Here is an 18,506-nt window from a genome sequence, read left to right as displayed (position 1 = left end):
TTCCCGTAGTTCAAGACTCGATGACAATGTACAGTGACATAAAATGTTGGACATCAAATAGATTTTTAATCAACTATTTAAAAATTTATCAAAGCTTCCTTTAAAAAGTAGTAGTTTTCCGCTCAGTTATGCACACATTGTTTACATTCATTTACGTTCATTTGGTGCACAATTCTTTTTTCTACTCGACTCTATTCTATGTTGAAAAAAAATTAAGTATGTAAAAAAATTAATTTAAAAAACGTGTCTATAGCACGATTGAAGTGCAATCCCCCTAAGAGTTAATCAATAAGAATATACAAGAACGTTTAGGGGAGATCACTCCTGCTTTTATTTAAATAAAAGTGCTCAATTTGTTTTAGCGTTGTATAATATATATTTTTGTTATATTTTTATATGCATTATATTGCATTTCGAAGTGAAGCTCTAGTGACCAATTAGCAAGAAACGTTATCTTAAGTTTAAAGAGGGCTGAAATCGTCACGATCTTTACCAAATATAGCGAGATGTCTACGAAAATTTTTAAAGATGGCTACCAAATTTCTCGAGATGACTAAGAAGTATTTTAAAATGGTTACAAAATAGGGCAATATCGCGTGGGCTACAAATATACGAAGATGGCTACCAAATATCTCTAGATGGCAGAAGTAATCATGAAGTAAACTGACCCATCCGTAAAGCTCGCGTCTGTTTATAACCGTAAGATGATCAAATTCTAATGGGAGTTCTGCCGGAAGACACGTGACTCACTCCGGAAGTCGAACCCCGGGTACCATTCTTCAGGCAGGAGGTGAAACAGTAGTGCGACCCTCACGGAAGTCTCAGCGCTACATTGTCGTCACTCAGAGGAGGCGGAGTTCCGGCTCACCTTGAGGTGACGTCTCGATGATAACCCCTCCCCTCAGCCAAGTGTGAGTACACAAAACTGGGTCGTCTTCTCTCGTATGAGCTTGGTGTTTTTAAAATACACGACACATTTGTACACTTTTAGTACACACTGAGTTTTAACCGTACTTTACACAGCATTTAATAAAGATGATACAACTCAGAGCAGCGTAAATCCAATTTGGACTCAATAAAAGTCAGTTTAGCCCCATATGTACACATCATACGTCTGATTAACCCTGTATGTACACATACGTCAAGTTAGCCCCTATGAATCCATCACACGTCAGGTTAACCCCATATGTATCAGTTACACGTCAGATTAGTCCCATATGTGCACATATTTTCCCTTTTCACACTGAACGACATCCGAACAACAGATGTATATAGTGTCCCGACAAGTACGTAGATTATAAACCTAACATTAACCCGACATAGACGTAGATTATAAACCTAACATTAGCCCGACATAGACGTAGATTATAAACCTAACATAAGCCCGACATAGACATAGATTATAAACCTAACATTAGCCCGACGTAGATTATAAACCTAACATTAGCCCGACATAGACGTAGATTATAAACCTAACATAAGCCCGACATAGACATAGATTATAAACCTAACATTAGCCCGACGTAGATTATAAACCTAACATTAACCCGACATAGACGTAGATTATAAACCTAACATTAGCCCGACATAGACGTAGATTATAAACCTAACATAAGCCCGACATAGACATAGATTATAAACCTAACATTAGCCCGACGTAGATTATAAACCTAACATTAGCCCGACATAGACATAGATTATAAACCTAACATAAGCCCGACATAGACGTAGATTATAAACCTAACATTAGCCCGACATAGACGTAGATTATAAACCTAACATTAGCCCGACATAGACGTAGATTATAAACCTAACATAAGCCCGACATAGACGTAGATTATAAACCTAACATTAGCCCGACATAGATGATAAACCTAACATTAGGCCGACATAGATTATAAACCTAATATTAGCCCGATATAGACGTAGATTATAAACCTAACATTAGGCCGACATAGATTATAAACCTAATATTAGCCCGACATAGACGTAGATTATAAACCTAACATTAGCCCGACATCGATTATAAACCTAACATTAGCCCGACATAGACGTAGATTATAAACCTAACATTAGCCCGACATAGATTATAAACCTAACATTAGCCCGACATAGACGTAGATTATAAACCTAACATTAGCCCGACATAGACGTAGATTATAAACCTAATATTAGCCCGACATAGACGTAGATTATGAACCTAACATTAGCCCGACATAGATTATAAACCTAATATTAGCCCGACATAGACGTAGATTATAAACCTAACAATAGCCCGACATAGATTATAAGCCTAACATTAGCCCGACATAGACGTAGATTATAAGCCTAACATTAGCCGGACCGTGCGGGAATCCCCAAAGTTCTCTGATAATTAGTTACATTTTACAACTGTCACTTCCTGGGAGTTCGCGCCGTCTGCTCGCTGAGCGCTCACACGGGCGGGTCTCTGGACTGGCTGAGGGTGGGGCGGGTCCCTGGTTTGAGGGTGGGACGGGGATAATCCTTCAGTGTGGATTTAATGGGCAACAAAGATTTCAGTGGCTCAGTAATCGGGACTGTTTCTAGAGACGTGTCTTGGGAATATTCTAGATTAATGGCTCACTTGGGGCTAGTTTGGTGCTAAATCTAGAGATTGGTGTAAATATTTGGTGCTGTCATTAGGATTGGATATAAGATTCAGGTTGGTGCTAAACACGGGATTTAAAATTCAGTTTGAGCTAGTTTCATGATTTGATGTTAGAAGTTTTCGTGCTAATCTCGTTATTTGATGGAAGAATCAATTTGCAGGTAAATTCATCGCATGGTGCTAGAATTTCTTTCCTACAAAATTGAGGTCTTTTGTAACCATCTGTGATTTGCTCAGGTTAGGTTGGCATTTAGCATTGAAAGATCAGTGTTACGTCTAAACTCAAGGTTTGCTGCTAAATTCTGTGTTGGTCTTATGTTAGTAACAGATCCGGGTTTAGGGAATAGACAAATGGGTAACTGAATCGTTGTTGGTGGTTAGATTGGTAAAAAAATTCGAAGTTTCAGCGATAACTTAAATTAAGTCAAGAACTGTTCTTGTAATTGCTGAAGGAAATTATGTTAGGAAGAACTGAACTTGCTGGTTAATCTACAAAAGCAACAGCGTTAGCAAGTGTTTAACTCGCTATTTGCAAACTAAAACAGAAAATACTCTCAGCTACTTAGTAGTTTACTTAAAGGTATTTTTTTTATAGTTATCGTAACAGTGATTAGGGTTGTGTAGTTGTGTGTTCCGCGTCGTGTGGCATCTATAATGGCGTGTGGCTGGTGTGGTACGTGACATAAGACACCCACACGATCTGCTCGGACAAGATGGTCAGCTACCAGACGACCCTGCTGATGGTTCCAGAACCAACATGCCGAGACCGCTACAACGTGCATAACGTGAGCTACTTCCAGACCTGGACTTGCTTCCTGTGCTTCAGTTACCTGTTCCCTGATCACCTGAAGACAGGTGGGCTGAGGAACATGAGCTCACAGCTGCTGCAGCAGGTGTTGGAGTTTGATGTGGAGGACCAGTGTAAGGGGGTGGGGGAGCTGGGGTGTTCCAGACTTCGGCAATGTTGCCAGGCGGCAAAAGAGTAAGTGCCATTGCTTTATAGTCTACGTGGATGTGCCTAATCATTTTGTTTTACATAGATGTGATTTTATTGCTATTTTAGTATGTAGACAGGAGTCAAATATAGCCTATTACTATGTCGGGACATTTTATTAAATAGCAAAAGGCTATATGGTGGCATTTTAGTATATAGTCGGTTGCTATGTAACTGTACTTTAGCGTGTAGAATAGAATTACATAGATTACATTAGATTATAGATGAGGGGGTTTGGATTACACCGATATTTTAGTACATATGTGATGGTTGAAAATAGATGATTATTTTGTACAGGTGTGGATGACATGTGTCTGGCATCCTATTGTGATATTGTGACATTACTTTGATGTTGTGACATTACTTTGATATTGTGACATTACTTTGATATTGTGACATTACTTTTGATGTTGTGACATTACTTTGATATTGTGACATTACTTTGATATTGTGACATTACTTTGATATTGTGACATTACTTTGATATTGTGACATTACTTTGATATTGTGACATTACTTTGATATTGTGACATTACTTTGACATTTTGACATTGCTTTGAAATAGTGACCTTACTTACAATAGTCCGTCTAGTAGCTTTGTGTAATAATAGCTGTGTGATATTGTCCTTCCTACTTAGCATCTTATCTGAGCGGCTCCACATTTGTTCCATATTTGTCCCACATTTGTCCCACATTTGTCCCACATTTGTCCCACATTTGTCCCACATTTGTCCCACATTTGTCCCACATTTGTCCCACATTTGTCCCACATTTGTCCCACATTTGTCCCACATTTGTCCCACATTTGTCCCACATTTGTCCCACATTTGTCCCACATTTGTCCCACATTTGTCCCACATTTGTCCCACATTTGTCCCACATTTGTCCCACATTTGTCCCACATTTGTCCCACATTTGTCCCACATTTGTCCCACATTAGTCCCACATTTGTCCCACATTTGTCCCACATTTGTCCCACATTTGTCCCACATTTGTCCCACATTTGTCCCACATTTGTCCCACATTTGTCCCACATTTGTCCCACATTTGTCCCACATTTGTCCCACATTTGTCCCACATTTGTCCCACATTTGTCCCACATTTGTCCCACATTTGTCCCACATTTGTCCCACATTTGTCCCACATTTGTCCCACATTTGTCCCACATTTGTCCCACATTTGTCCCACATTTGTCCCACATTAGTCCCACATTTGTCCCACATTTGTCCCACATTTGTCCCACATTTGTCCCACATTTGTCCCACATTTGTCCCACATTTGTCCCACATTTGTCCCACATTTGTCCCACATTTGTCCCACATTTGTCCCACATTTGTCCCACATTTGTCCCACATTTGTCCCACATTTGTCCCACATTTGTCCCACATTTGTCCCACATTTGTCCCACATTTGTCCCACATTTGTCCCACATTTGTCCCACATTTGTCCTATATTTGTCCCACATTTGTCCCACATTAGTCCCACATTTGTCCCACATTTGTCCCACATTTGTCCCACATTTGTCCCATATTTGTCCCACATTTGTCCCACATTTGTCCCACATTTGTCCCTCATTTGTCCCTCATTTGTCGCACATATGTCCCACAATTGTCCTATATTTCCTATCTAGGAAAATAAACTTGATTAAGTTTGAATAATTTTTATTGAAATCTCCGGCATGGGTTTTAAATAGATTTGATTTTTCCCCCTTAAAAGAACTGAAAAGGTCTACCCATGAAATAAATCAAGTTATAATAACACAACTGACCAAACGTTTTAACTCAAACCAAATGGTGGACACGAGCGTTCCCTGTCATAGAGCCCCCCCCCCCCTCCCCCCCCCCCATCTACCAGACGGCTGTTTATGGTTCACTTAACTCTCTAGAGTTCCTGTTTTTTAGGAAAATGTCTCGTCTTTCTTATTGTCTTTCACTCTCCAGTCATCTCCCACTTGTCATGACTTATACATATCGTGACTTATACATATCGTGACTTAAACATATCGTGACTTATACATATCGTGACTTATACATATCGTGACTTATACATATCGTGACATACATATCGTGACTTATACATATCGTGACTTATACATATCGTGACTTATACATATCGTGACTTATATATATCGTGAGTTATACATATCGTGATATCGTGACTTATACATATCGTGCCTTATACATATCGTGACTTATACATATCGCTTCTGTTATCATACGCAGTAGTGGTTCTGTCTCTGTTAACACTACGACGTCAGTATGGGGACAGTTTCTAACGTCATGTGTAGAGGTTAACATTGTGACGTCATGTGTAGAGGTTAACATTGTAACGTCATGTGTAGAGGTTAACATTGTGACGTCATGTGTAGAGGTTAACATTGTAACGTCATGTGTAGAGGTTAACATTGTGACTTCATTTGTAGAGGTTAACATTGTAACGTCATGTGTAGAGGTTAACATTGTGACGTCATGTGTAGAGGTTAACATTGTGACGTCATGTGTAGAGGTTAACATTGTGACGTCATGTGTAGAGGTTAACATTGTGACGTCATGTGTAGAGGTTAACAGTGTGACGTCAGTGTCATGGGGAGTAGGTGGAACAAACATATTTTAGTACATGGCTACTGGGTAAAACAGTGAAGTTAACCCTATCCAACATTCCAGTTATACAGAAAGATGCTGTTGTTCAATGTCCACCAATCATCCAACATTCATGTCATACCGAACGCTTCCACCAATCATCCAACATTCATGTAATACCGAACTTGCCCAACCATCATCCAACATTCATGTCTGTCACTCTCCTACAATCATCCAACATTCATGTAATACCGAACTTGCCCAACCATCATCCAACATTCATGTCTGTCACTATCCTACAATCATCCAACATTCATGTAATACCGAACTTGTCCAACCATCATCCAACATTCATGTCTGTCACTATCCTACAATCATCCAACATTCATGTAATACCGAACTTGCCCAACCATCATCCAACATTCCCATCACACCTGACGTGTCTGTCTCCCCCCCCCCCCACCCCCACGCCCCAACAAACTCCCTCTGTCCCTAATTCCCCTCTAAGACCTGGCATAACGTCAATACCGGATGAGATCCGCTTGTCCCAGAGTCTGACAATGGCGGATCATTCCATCACTGGCTTAAATAACGCGGACGTTCTGGCTTTATACATTTCATTTATAATCAGCACTTTTAGCTTCGGTAAAGACATCCTAATTAACTCCTAATTAACTCAATTTTACCCGTCCTGTTTTGTTTACCACAAAATTCATTACTTAATTAAACCTTTCGCCCTATTCAGAGAAATGAGTTTAATTTAATTACCGAGTTTAAGGCTTTATCTTTAAATCGTTTTAAATTAAAAATTAAAACTACAATTGTTAATTAGCCATCACTAACAATTCTAGGACTGATGAGTTATTTATGCCGGTTTTTTTTAAATTGGCAAAACAAAATATGTTATTGACGAGAAATTATTTCATACGGGCATTTGTAGCCTACACAAACTGATTATAGATCTTGTACTGTTGCGGTGGGATAATGGGATAGGGGTTTGGTTAACCGATCGGTTGTTTATATCTATAAGCAGAAGTGATCGATATCTCAAACTAGCAATGATGAGATGGGGATTTCAGTTAAGCGATCATTCGCTTATATTTATGAGCAGAGATTGGCGATATCTCGGCATAGAGATGATGGAATATTGGATCAACATTGATCTTAGACCTGCACACATTAGTCCCGCGAGATGTGAAAAGATCGAGAAATTGCCTCAAGATACAGATCTATCACCCAGGGAAAATGGCGTCATTTTTTTTTTCTTCATGGGAAGCAACTGTTATTTACGACCGGAAAAGATTATTGGATCATCGGTTGAGGTTAAAAATAGGGAGAATGCCTTTTTTTACATGGTACAGTAATTCTAAAGACGTAATTGGTGTTGCTAATCTTTTCTATAATAACAAATTACGTAAGAATAATTCCTGAAGGTAGACACATCTTAGATGGGTACACATCATTCCTATAAAGCTAGCTGATGGGAGTCAGGATACCCCATTACCCAGTGTATGACAGTGTATGAGCATTAATCATTTCCATGAAAACTCCTATCAACTGCGAATGTTTTGTTTCGGAATCAAGTTTGATATTTTTATGTGCTTGATTTTTTTTTACCTTAGCTGTGATACGGTCTAAGAAGGGACGGATAGCTGTCTTTTAGAGATCGCAAGTTAACTATTGGGGTTTTGACGAAACTGCATTTTGAATGAATTGGTAAAAACTGGAAAATAAAACAAATTGCAAGAAAAACTACAATAATAATAGGCTTTTAAATGTACCGAAAATAATAAAATAAAACAAACATGCTTGCATTAATAAAAGCATTGGTTGTTGAAATATGTCATGAGCGTCCAATGATTTCATTACAAAAACCAAGTTAGTTTATTTGAAAACTTATTTTTATCTGACGTATTTTATAGTCTTATCCTCTAGTTATCTCTCCTCTTGTTAATGAATATTATCACATTTGAATTTAATTTAATACATAATTTAATATCCAATTAGATTAAAATGAATTAGAAATTCTCGCGTTATCTTTATAAATGTGTCCGTCTGAAAAGTTGGAAAGGAAAAATGGCGCATCATAAAAGGGGTGAAATAGAGTTACAATATGTGATCACAAACACACTGACAGATTTACAGACAGACAGACACACAGACAGACATACTGATCAGAGCAAAAGCTTTCAATAAAATTACAAAGCCTGTTTTGGAAAAAGGCGTGTGAGTTTAATGTATTGCTTGCGTGCTGGAGTTTATGAAAAACAAGAACCCCCACGAAGGGAAGCAACCACTTCCTTCCCTTTAAATGTAAGAGTTCTCTAGACAATTCTTTTTTTTTACCCTCATAATTGCACTTGCTTCCGACACATTTCTGCCTGTAGAATTGTCTGCTAAAAGTCTGGACATAGCCGCTAGCCACCGAACATCTTGGATAAAAAAACTCACTAAATCTTTAGTTTTTTTTTGTCTCCCAGATTTTTTGTGTGCTCCTGGCCAAATTTAGTTTAGTCTCCCAGCTCTTCTCTAATCAATAAAAACCTGGCGCCATCAATTACCCAGTAGTCACTAATCTAAATACCGCTGGTCGATAGATTATATGACATGAGATAATGTAACAGCCAGCCTGATGGGTGCCTACAATGTGGAAACTTTTTTTTTTCATTGTTAACCAGTTTGGGACATCATTATCCAACATCATATGGTAACGGAAAAACAATGATGTTGTGAACGTCCAACAATGATGTTGTGGCCGTCCAACAATGATGTTGTGGCCGTCCAACAATGATGTTGTGGCCGTCCAACAATGATGTTGTGGCCGTCCAACAATGATGTTGTGGCCGTACAACAATGATGTTGTGGCCGTCTAACAATGTTGCTGTGGCCGTCCAACAATGATGTTGTGGACGCCCAACTATGATGTTGTGGGCGCCCAACAATGATGTTGCGGCCGTCCAACAATGATGTTGCGGCCGTCCAACAATGATGTTGTGGCCGTCCAACAATAATGTTGTGACCGTCCAACAATTATGTTGTGGCCGTCCAACAATGATGTTGTGGCCGTCCAACAATGATGTTGTGGCCGTCCAACAATGATGTTGTGGCCGTCCAACAATGATGTTGTGACCGTCCAACAATTATGTTGTGGCCGTCCAACAATGATGTCATCACAGTCCAACATTATATCATAACCATAAAAAAAAGATGTTGTGGCCGTCCAACAATCATACCGTGGCCATATAACAACGATGTCGAGGCCGTCCAATAACAATATCCTGACGACCAACAAGGAATAGTTTAAGGCGGGGTGGGTGGGGGGGATGTGACTTGGATGACGATGCGTGGCGTAGTGGGAAATTAACTTTGAGAAATTAACTGTTGCTAAAAATAAAACTTGAGCGACGACCCCTACTAATGTTAACATTAAGCTTATACAGTAAACTGCGATCTATGTCTATTGGCAACTTGGTAAACTGCGATCTAAGTCAATTACATAAGCAGTTTGGTAAAATGCGGTATGTCTATTAGCGATTTGGTAAACTGCTATCTACGTCTATCACAACATATCGTTATCTTATTAGTCGTGGTTAATTTAGAAGACAGCATAATGTCAATTTGTTTATTAATCAATGTGTCGTTTAAAAATGTATGAAAATTCTGATTACACACGTTTAATACAACAAATCGTTTGAATATAGGCGCATTTGTTTATAATTTATGGAAGATACAATTTCTTCTACAATGTAGGAAAAGACATTACAATTTTTAAATAATAATAATAATGATGTAATATATTATGTTAAATGATATTTAAAAAAAAGGATTAGAGTACTCATTAAACAATTCTTATTATTTAGCTAAAACCCATAGGGTAGCTGCAATACCCTATAATTTTTTTATTTGCTGTCTTTTATTTGTAAAGGACATTAAGTTCAAGCGGATCGAAATGTGTTCGAATCTTATGAAGTGTTCCACAGCATTTACACTTGCAACATGTATACAATACATGTCTAGATTTTAAAAAATGCAACTGGCAACAAGTTCATGTTATATGAAAACATTTTTCGCACGGAACATGTTTATTAGTTGGAGTTTGTTTTTATACACGTATACATGTATAGTATACAAGTCGCAAGTGTAAACGCGATGTTTTAGGGTTAATCCCCACCTAAGCACGTAGTCCAATGTTGCTGCAATTGTTACATTTGGTTAGCTAACAAGGAAACAAAAGTAACAACATTATGTCAGAGTTACTGAATGTTGGGTTTAAAGATTTTCAGATTTAGTGGATGTGTATGTTCATGTTTATGGTGGTTTTACAACAGGTGGTTTAACCATGTTGGGTCAGTGACAGGTTGGGGGTGAGTCAGATTTACAGGTAATTATGGATTACTGGTAAACGTGTGTCAGACTTAGAGGTAACGTGTGTCAGGATTATAGGTAAATATGTGTCAGGATTATAGGTAAATGTGTGTCAGGATTACAGGTAAAAGTGTGTCAGGATTATAGGTAAATGTGTGTCAGGATTACAGGTAAATGTGTGTCAGGGTTACAGGTAAAAGTGTGTCAGGATTATAATTAAAGGTGTGTCAGGATTACAGGTAAAAGTGTGGCAGGATTACAGGTAAATGTGTGTCAGGATTACAGGTAAAGGTGTGTAAGGATTACAGGTAAAAGTGTGGCAGGATTATAGTTAAAGGTGTGTCAGGATTACAGGTAAAAGTGTGTCAGGATTACAGGTAAATGTGTGTCAGGATTAAAGGTAAATGTGTGTCAGGATTACAGGTAAATGTGTGTCAGGATTACAGGTAAAGGTGTGTCAGGATTACAGGTAAAAGTGTGGCAGGATTATAGTTAAAGGTGTGTCAGGATTACAGGTAAATGTGTGTCAGGATTACAGGTAAAGGTGTGTCAGGATTACAGGTAAAAGTGTGTCAGGATCACAGGTAAATGTGTGTCAGGATTACAGGTAAAGGTGTGTCAGGATTACAGGTAAAAGTGTGGCAAGATTATAGTTAAAGGTGTGTCAGGATTACAGGTAAAAGTGTGTCAGGATTACAGGTAAATGTGTGTCAGGATTAAAGGTAAATGTGTGTCAGGATTACAGGTAAATGTGTGTCAGGATTACAGGTAAAGGTGTGTCAGGATTACAGGTAAAAGTGTGGCAGGATTATAGTTAAAGGTGTGTCAGGATTACAGGTAAATGTGTGTCAGGATTACAGGTAAAGGTGTGTCAGGATTACAGGTAAAAGTGTGTCAGGATCACAGGTAAATGTGTGTCAGGATTACAGGTAAATGTGTGTCTGAGTTAGAGGTAAAGGTGTGTCAAGATTATAGGTAACGAGTCAGGATTACAGGTAAACGTGTATCAGGATTACATGTAATCATGGATTTCATTTTGAGTCAGAATTGGTAATCCTGAACTATTGGCAACCATGAGTAAAAATTCTTGGTAATCCATAAGCACAAGCTACCCAGAGTCAGAATTACAGGTAATCTTGCTTTAGAATTACAGGTAATCTTGCTTTAGAATTACAGGTAATCCTGTCGAAATCCCCGACGAAAATCTGGCCACCCAGCAATCCTCTCCCCGCCATTCTTAGATCGATAATGTGAGACAACAAAATGCTAATGAAATAGTACCGTCAGTAGATCCGGCTTACTTCCGGTGGGATGAAGTAACGAGATAGTCACGGCGGTGGTCCCTCCCCTCCCCCCCTGTCTGACACACACCAGGACGTTTACCAGTTAATTCCCTCGTCATCTGGCTACCCCCCCCCCCTACCCAACACTACTTTATCGCCCTCTCCCACGACAAGTCTTATAAACTACCCCCAACCAAACTTTCCCCACCCCATTAAAGCTATTTTTTATCAACTACTCCAACCTCACCCCCTTTCCGCCTTCTAGCTCACCTACCCCCCCCCCCCTTCCATCAGTATATTGAGAATACTCCCCACATCACCACACAGTCTGCTAGTATACCCCCACCCTCCTCTAATCTCTTCCCCCACCCCCTCCCCTCTCAGAGAAGCCGCTATAAGCTCCAGGCTGAGCTAAAACCTTGTGCCGCGAACAATGAAAGAACAAGCAGCTTAGGTTTGCAACAAACAGACGGATTTCGTTTGTAGCCGGTCGCAATAAACAGATTTCAGTTTTTTTCAATTAAAAGCTTACGTTTCTATTAGCACTCACTACAAAAGAGGATGTGGTTTTTTTTTGGTTTTTTTTTGGGTAGGGGCGGGGTTGGGGGGGGGGGGGGATTAAACCCATTAATTTGTAATACCAACACGACTATTGAGAGAAATAACAACGACAAAAAATAAACCACAGAAACCTGTAGAGTAGCTGCTAATGCATCTGTTTGTGTACTTTATTAATACAACAATCCATGTGTCTAACAATCTTTTGTCTTCATCTTCTGCTACCCCCAAGTCTGTGTGGTCTGTCAGGACACCACTGGTATCCTTCTCTTCTACTCCCTCCCTTCCTCCCTGGCCTCTGACCATCCTCCTAGGTTGTCTTCTCCCATCCTCCGATGTTGTCTTCTCCCATCCTCCGATGTTGTCTTCTCCCATCCTCCGATGTTGTCTTCTCCCATCCTCCGATGTTGTCTTCTCCCATCCTCTGATGTTGTCTTCTCCCATCCTCCGATGTTGTCTTCTCCCATCCTCCGATGTTGTCTTCTCCCATCCTCCGATGTTGTCTTCTCCCATCCTCCGATGTTGTCTTCTCCCATCCTCCGATGTTGTCTTCTCCCATCCTCCGATGTTGTCTTCTCCCATCCTCCGATGTTGTCTTCTCCCATCCTCCGATGTTGTCTTCTCCCATCCTCCGATGTTGTCTTCTCCCATCCTCCGATGTTGTCTTCTCCCATCCTCCGATGTTGTCTTCTCCCATCCTTCGATGTTGTCGTCTCGCATCCTTCGATGTTGTCTTCTCCCATCCTTCGATGTTGTCGTCTCCCATCCTCCGATGTTGTCTTCTCCCATCCTTCGATGTTGTCGTCTCCCATCCTTCGATGTTGTCTTCTCCCATCCTTCGATGTTGTCGTCTCCCATCCTTCGATGTTGTCTTCCCATCTGTTCTTTTGTCTTTCCAATTTCCGTCACACACAGTTCCTGAAGGAAAGTTTTCGACGACATAAGGACTTGTCCGCCCCGTCCCCCCCCCTCCCCCACCCCGGAGATATATCTCTGGAAGAAACTTTGGTACCATTTTAGTTATCTTTATTTAGCGATTATCAGCGTGTTATCAGTCAGTTGATCATCATGATGTATAATTAACTGACTCATCCCACAACATAGTAAATCAATAGGAATGCGAGCTCAAAATAACAATCCTAGTAACTTCATAAACGATCTTATTTGTCTAGCTTGGATTTTATTTTCTAGTTCGGCTGTCGGCGTCTCATATTCACACGCTTACACAAATATGGCTATGACTAAAGAACACATTAATATGATTTGTTATGCATATGTTTACGTTTCGATCTGTCAGTATAGCCTAGAGTTTTGAACGTGCAGCTATGGTCGGAGATTATAACGTCGAGAATTTCAAGTCCATATTTCTTCAACACGGTTGTTCCTAGATATTTAAATCTGTTCACACAATGTAGTTTTATTTGTTCTCAGTTTATTTGTTCTCAATGTTGATTCTCAAAGTGAACCTGTCGCCATAATTTGTCGTCAACTGAACTGTGTTCCCTTGTTTAGTTCACCATTTGCAGTTGACATCTTGTCGATGAGTTTTACAAGTTTGGCCACGTCTTCTGTCCCCGCCTTCCATTAATGTCGCCCACTAAACACAAGTTATGAACTTTTGGTCCGTGACTTGCCCCTTATGGCTTTCTTTAGCATCTTCCAAAAATACACTGAAAATATTGGTTGTTAAATTAAAAATAGAACCTGCTTTCTTAATTAAAACTATTGGTTGCTTATAAAATCTCTTGTATTTTTCACACATATTCAGTGCATTTGAAAGCATTTTATTAAAATATTTCCTTAATATATGTTAATTTTTAATTGTGTTAAACTACCAGTTAACGTGTTGTTTGTAAACACGTTTTCAAATGTTTTTTTTACCGAATAAGTTCAGCATAAAAATTATAATAGTAGAGGTTTAAAAATAGCCAACCAAAGTTTAAATCATAAAAGTGACAGGTCTAAGTAAATTAATATCGAGGTAACTTATACGGTAAGTTTTTAAATAGAAATGTGACCTTCGAGACAAAAATAAATTCAATTTGTTTCTATTTACAAATTAGTAGTACTAATTTTTAAAATATCTAATTTCATATTTTCTCTATCCGGCAACTTTGATATTTGAAAGAAAAAGTCAGGATGGACCAAAAACTTGTTAAGTCTAAATAAAAAATACAGTCTTTCTCCGTCAACTAAACCGACGCCATTATACTAGCTGTATCGTTTAATTTCTCGAGCTACGTACGATATGTTTCAGTTGTTTATATGAGCATACCTAGAAAATGAAGAGTTCGGGAAATCCAGTAGCATTCACCGTTCTTAAGGAATCATCTCGATCAACAGACCAGAGTGATGAATATTGTGAACCAAATCTGGGAGAATAGGGCTCAGGATTAAGGGAATCTAGATATTGCACAACAATATTTAAACGTACTACATCACAGTCAACATATTTTTGTAAATCCATTTATTTTGTAAAAAGTGCGGTCGAGCGTTTAAAATAAAGATCTTTTAAAATATTCTGATTTTATTTTAACCAACCTGACATTTTTAAAAGCTGACCAATATGCCATTTTTTTCTATGGTTGTGAGTGTTACTATGGTTACGTGTGTTGCCATGGTTGGGTATGTTGCTATGGTTGTGTGTGTGTTGCTAGGGTTTTATCTGTTGCTACGCTTGTGTGTTGCTATGGTTGTTGTGTTGCTAGGGTTGTGTGTTGCTATGGTTGTGTGTATTGCTATGGTTGTGTGTGTTGCTATAGTTGAGTGTAATAATACTGTATGTATAAACGTTGATGTTGATCCTTCTCCAGCTGTTGTGAGCAACAGGTCAACCACCCTCTGACCCTGCCGGGATCAAGCAAACTGTGCCCTATGACCTGGGATGGGTTCGCCTGTTTCCACCCTACACCTGCAGGTCACACGGCGAGAGTCTTTTGTCCCTGGTACATAGCAGAGAGGACTCTAGACGGTAGGTCTTTTGTCCCTGGTACATAGCAGAGAGGACTCTAGACGGTAGGTCTTTTGTCCCTGGTACATAGCAGAGAGGACTGGATGGTAGGTCTTTTGTCCCTGGTACATAGCAGAGAGGACTAGACGGTAGGTCTTTTGTCCCTGGTACATAGCAGAGACGACTCTAGACGGTAGGTCTTTTGTCCCTGGTACATAGCAGAGAGGACTCTAGACGGTAGGTCTTTTGTCCCTGGTACATAGCAGAGAGGACTCTAGACGGTAGGTCTTTTGTCCCTGGTACAGAGAGGACTCTAGACGGTAGGTCTTTTGTCCCTGGTACATAGCAGAGAGGACTCTAGACGGTAGGTCTTTTGTCCCTGGTACAGAGAGGACTCTAGACGGTAGGTCTTTTGTCCCTGGTACATAGCAGAGAGGACTCTAGACGGTAGGTCTTTTGTCCCTGGTACATAGCAGAGAGGACTCTAGACGGTAGGTCTTTTGTCCCTGGTACATAGCAGAGAGGACTGGACGGTAGGTCTTTTGTCCCTGGTACATAGCAGAGAGGACCCTAGACGGTAGGTCTTTTGTCCCTGGTACATAGCAGAGAGGACTCTAGACGGTAGGTCTTTTGTCCCTGGTACATAGCAGAGAGGACTCTAGACGGTAGGTCTTTTGTCCCTGGTACATAGCAGAGAGGACTCTAGACGGTAGGTCTTTTGTCCCTGGTACATAGCAGAGAGGACTCTAGACGGTAGGTCTTTTGTCCCTGGTACAGAGAGGACTCTAGACGGTAGGTCTTTTGTCCCTGGTACAGAGAGGACTCTCGACGGTAGGTCTTTTGTCCCTGGTACATAGCAGAGAGGACTCTAGACGGTAGGTCTTTTGTCCCTGGTACAGAGAGGACTCTAGACGGTAGGTCTTTTGTCCCTAGTACATAGCAGAGAGGACTCTAGACGGTAGGTCTTTTGTCCCTGGTACAGAGAGGACTCTAGACGGTAGGTCTTTTGTCCCTGGTACATAGCAGAGAGGACTCTAGACGGTAGGTCTTTTGTTCCTGGTACATAGCAGAGAGGACTCTAGACGGTAGGTCTTTTGTCCCTGGTACATAGCAGAGAGGACTCTAGACAGTAGGTCTTTTGTCCGTGGTACATAGCAGAGAGGACTGGATGGTAGGTCTTTTGTCCCTGGTACATAGCAGAGAGGACTCTAGACGGTAGGTCTTTTGTCCCTGGTACATAGCAGAGACGACTCTAGACGGTAGGTCTTTTGTCCCTGGTACATAGCAGAGAGGACTCTAGACGGTAGGTCTTTTGTCCCTGGTACATAGCAGAGAGGACTCTAGACGGTAGGTCTTTTGTCCCTGGTACAGAGAGGACTCTAGACGGTAGGTCTTTTGTCCCTGGTACATAGCAGAGAGGACTCTAGACGGTAGGTCTTTTGTCCCTGGTACAGAGAGGACTCTAGACGGTAGGTCTTTTGTCCCTGGTACATAGCAGAGAGGACTCTAGACGGTAGGTCTTTTGTCCCTGGTACATAGCAGAGAGGACTCTAGACGGTAGGTCTTTTGTCCCTGGTACATAGCAGAGAGGACTGGACGGTAGGTCTTTTGTCCCTGGTACATAGCAGAGAGGACCCTAGACGGTAGGTCTTTTGTCCCTGGTACATAGCAGAGAGGACTCTAGACGGTAGGTCTTTTGTCCCTGGTACATAGCAGAGAGGACTCTAGACGGTAGGTCTTTTGTCCCTGGTACATAGCAGAGAGGACTCTAGACGGTAGGTCTTTTGTCCCTGGTACATAGCAGAGAGGACTCTAGACGGTAGGTCTTTTGTCCCTACTACAGAGAGGACTCTAGAAGGTAGGTCTTTTGTCCCTGGTACAGAGAGGACTCTCGACGGTAGGTCTTTTGTCCCTGGTACATAGCAGAGAGGACTCTAGACGGTAGGTCTTTTGTCCCTGGTACAGAGAGGACTCTAGACGGTAGGTCTTTTGTCCCTGGTACATAGCAGAGAGGACTCTAGACGGTAGGTCTTTTGTTCCTGGTACATAGCAGAGAGGACTGGACGGTAGGTCTTTTGTCCCTGGTACAGAGAGGACTGGACGGTAGGTCTTTTGTCCCTGGTACATAGCAGAGAGGACTCTAGACGGTAGGTCTTTTGTCCCTGGTACATAGCAGAGAGGACTGGACGGTAGGTCTTTTGTCCCTGGTACAGAGAGGACTGGACGGTAGGTCTTTTGTCCCTGGTACATAGCAGAGAGGACTCTAGACGGTAGGTCTTTTGTCCCTGGTACATAGCAGAGAGGACTCTAGACGGTAGGTCTTTTGTCCCTGGTACATAGCAGAGAGGACTCTAGACGGTAGGTCTTTTGTCCCTGGTACAGAGAGGACTCTAGACGGTAGGTCTTTTGTCCCTGGTACAGAGAGGACTCTAGACGGTAGGTCTTTTGTCCCTGGTACATAGCAGAGAGGACTCTAGACGGTAGGTCTTTTGTCCCTGGTACAGAGAGGACTCTCGACGGTAGGTCTTTTGTCCCTGGTACATAGCAGAGAGGACTCTAGACGGTAGGTCTTTTGTCCCTGGTACATAGCAGAGAGGACTCTAGACGGTAGGTCTTTTGTCCCTGGTACATAGCAGAGAGGACTCTAGACGGTAGGTCTTTTGTTCCTGGTACATAGCAGAGAGGACTAGACGGTAGGTCTTTTGTCCCTGGTACAGAGGACTCTAGACGGTAGGTCTTTTGTCCCTGGTACATAACAGAGAGGACTAGACGGTAGGTCTTTTGTCCCTGGTACAGAGAGGACTCTAGACGGTAGGTCTTTTGTCCCTGGTACAGAGAGGACTCTAGACGGTAGGTCTTTTGTACCTGGTACAGAGAGGACTCTAGACGGTAGGTCTTTTGTCCCTGGTACATAGCAGAGAGGACTCTAGACGGTAGGTCTTTTGTCCCTGGTACAGAGAGGACTCTAGACGGTAGGTCTTTTGTTCCTGGTACAGAGAGGACTCTAGACGGTAGGTCTTTTGTCCCTGGTACATAGCAGAGAGGACTCTAGACGGTAGGTCTTTTGTCCCTGGTACAGAGAGGACTCTCGACGGTAGGTCTTTTGTCCCTGGTACATATCAGAGAGGACTCTAGACGGTAGGTCTTT

At 41.1% G+C, this 18,506-nt stretch overlaps 1 protein-coding gene across 1 annotated transcript in view; it reads left to right on the top strand.

Moving 5' to 3' along the window:
* The first annotated feature begins 3,220 nt into the window (after positions 1 to 3,220).
* The window catches only part of LOC131943813 (calcitonin gene-related peptide type 1 receptor-like), a 37,501-nt gene continuing 22,215 nt past the window's right edge, over positions 3,221 to 18,506 (top strand). Inside the window, exons 1-2 of the mRNA XM_059304104.1 lie at positions 3,221 to 3,611; positions 15,222 to 15,379. Of these exons, the coding sequence (XP_059160087.1) occupies positions 3,343 to 3,611; positions 15,222 to 15,379 (427 nt within the window). The 5' untranslated portion in view covers positions 3,221 to 3,342. The remainder of the gene's footprint in view (positions 3,612 to 15,221; positions 15,380 to 18,506) is intronic.

This window comes from Physella acuta, unplaced genomic scaffold, assembly GCF_028476545.2.
Source record: "Physella acuta isolate Inbredline_101_S28 unplaced genomic scaffold, ASM2847654v3 ptg000466l, whole genome shotgun sequence".
Classification (NCBI taxonomy): domain Eukaryota; kingdom Metazoa; phylum Mollusca; class Gastropoda; family Physidae; genus Physella; species Physella acuta.
The sequence above is the reverse complement of the archived record's forward strand: the minus strand, read 5'-3'. Positions and strand labels throughout refer to the sequence as shown.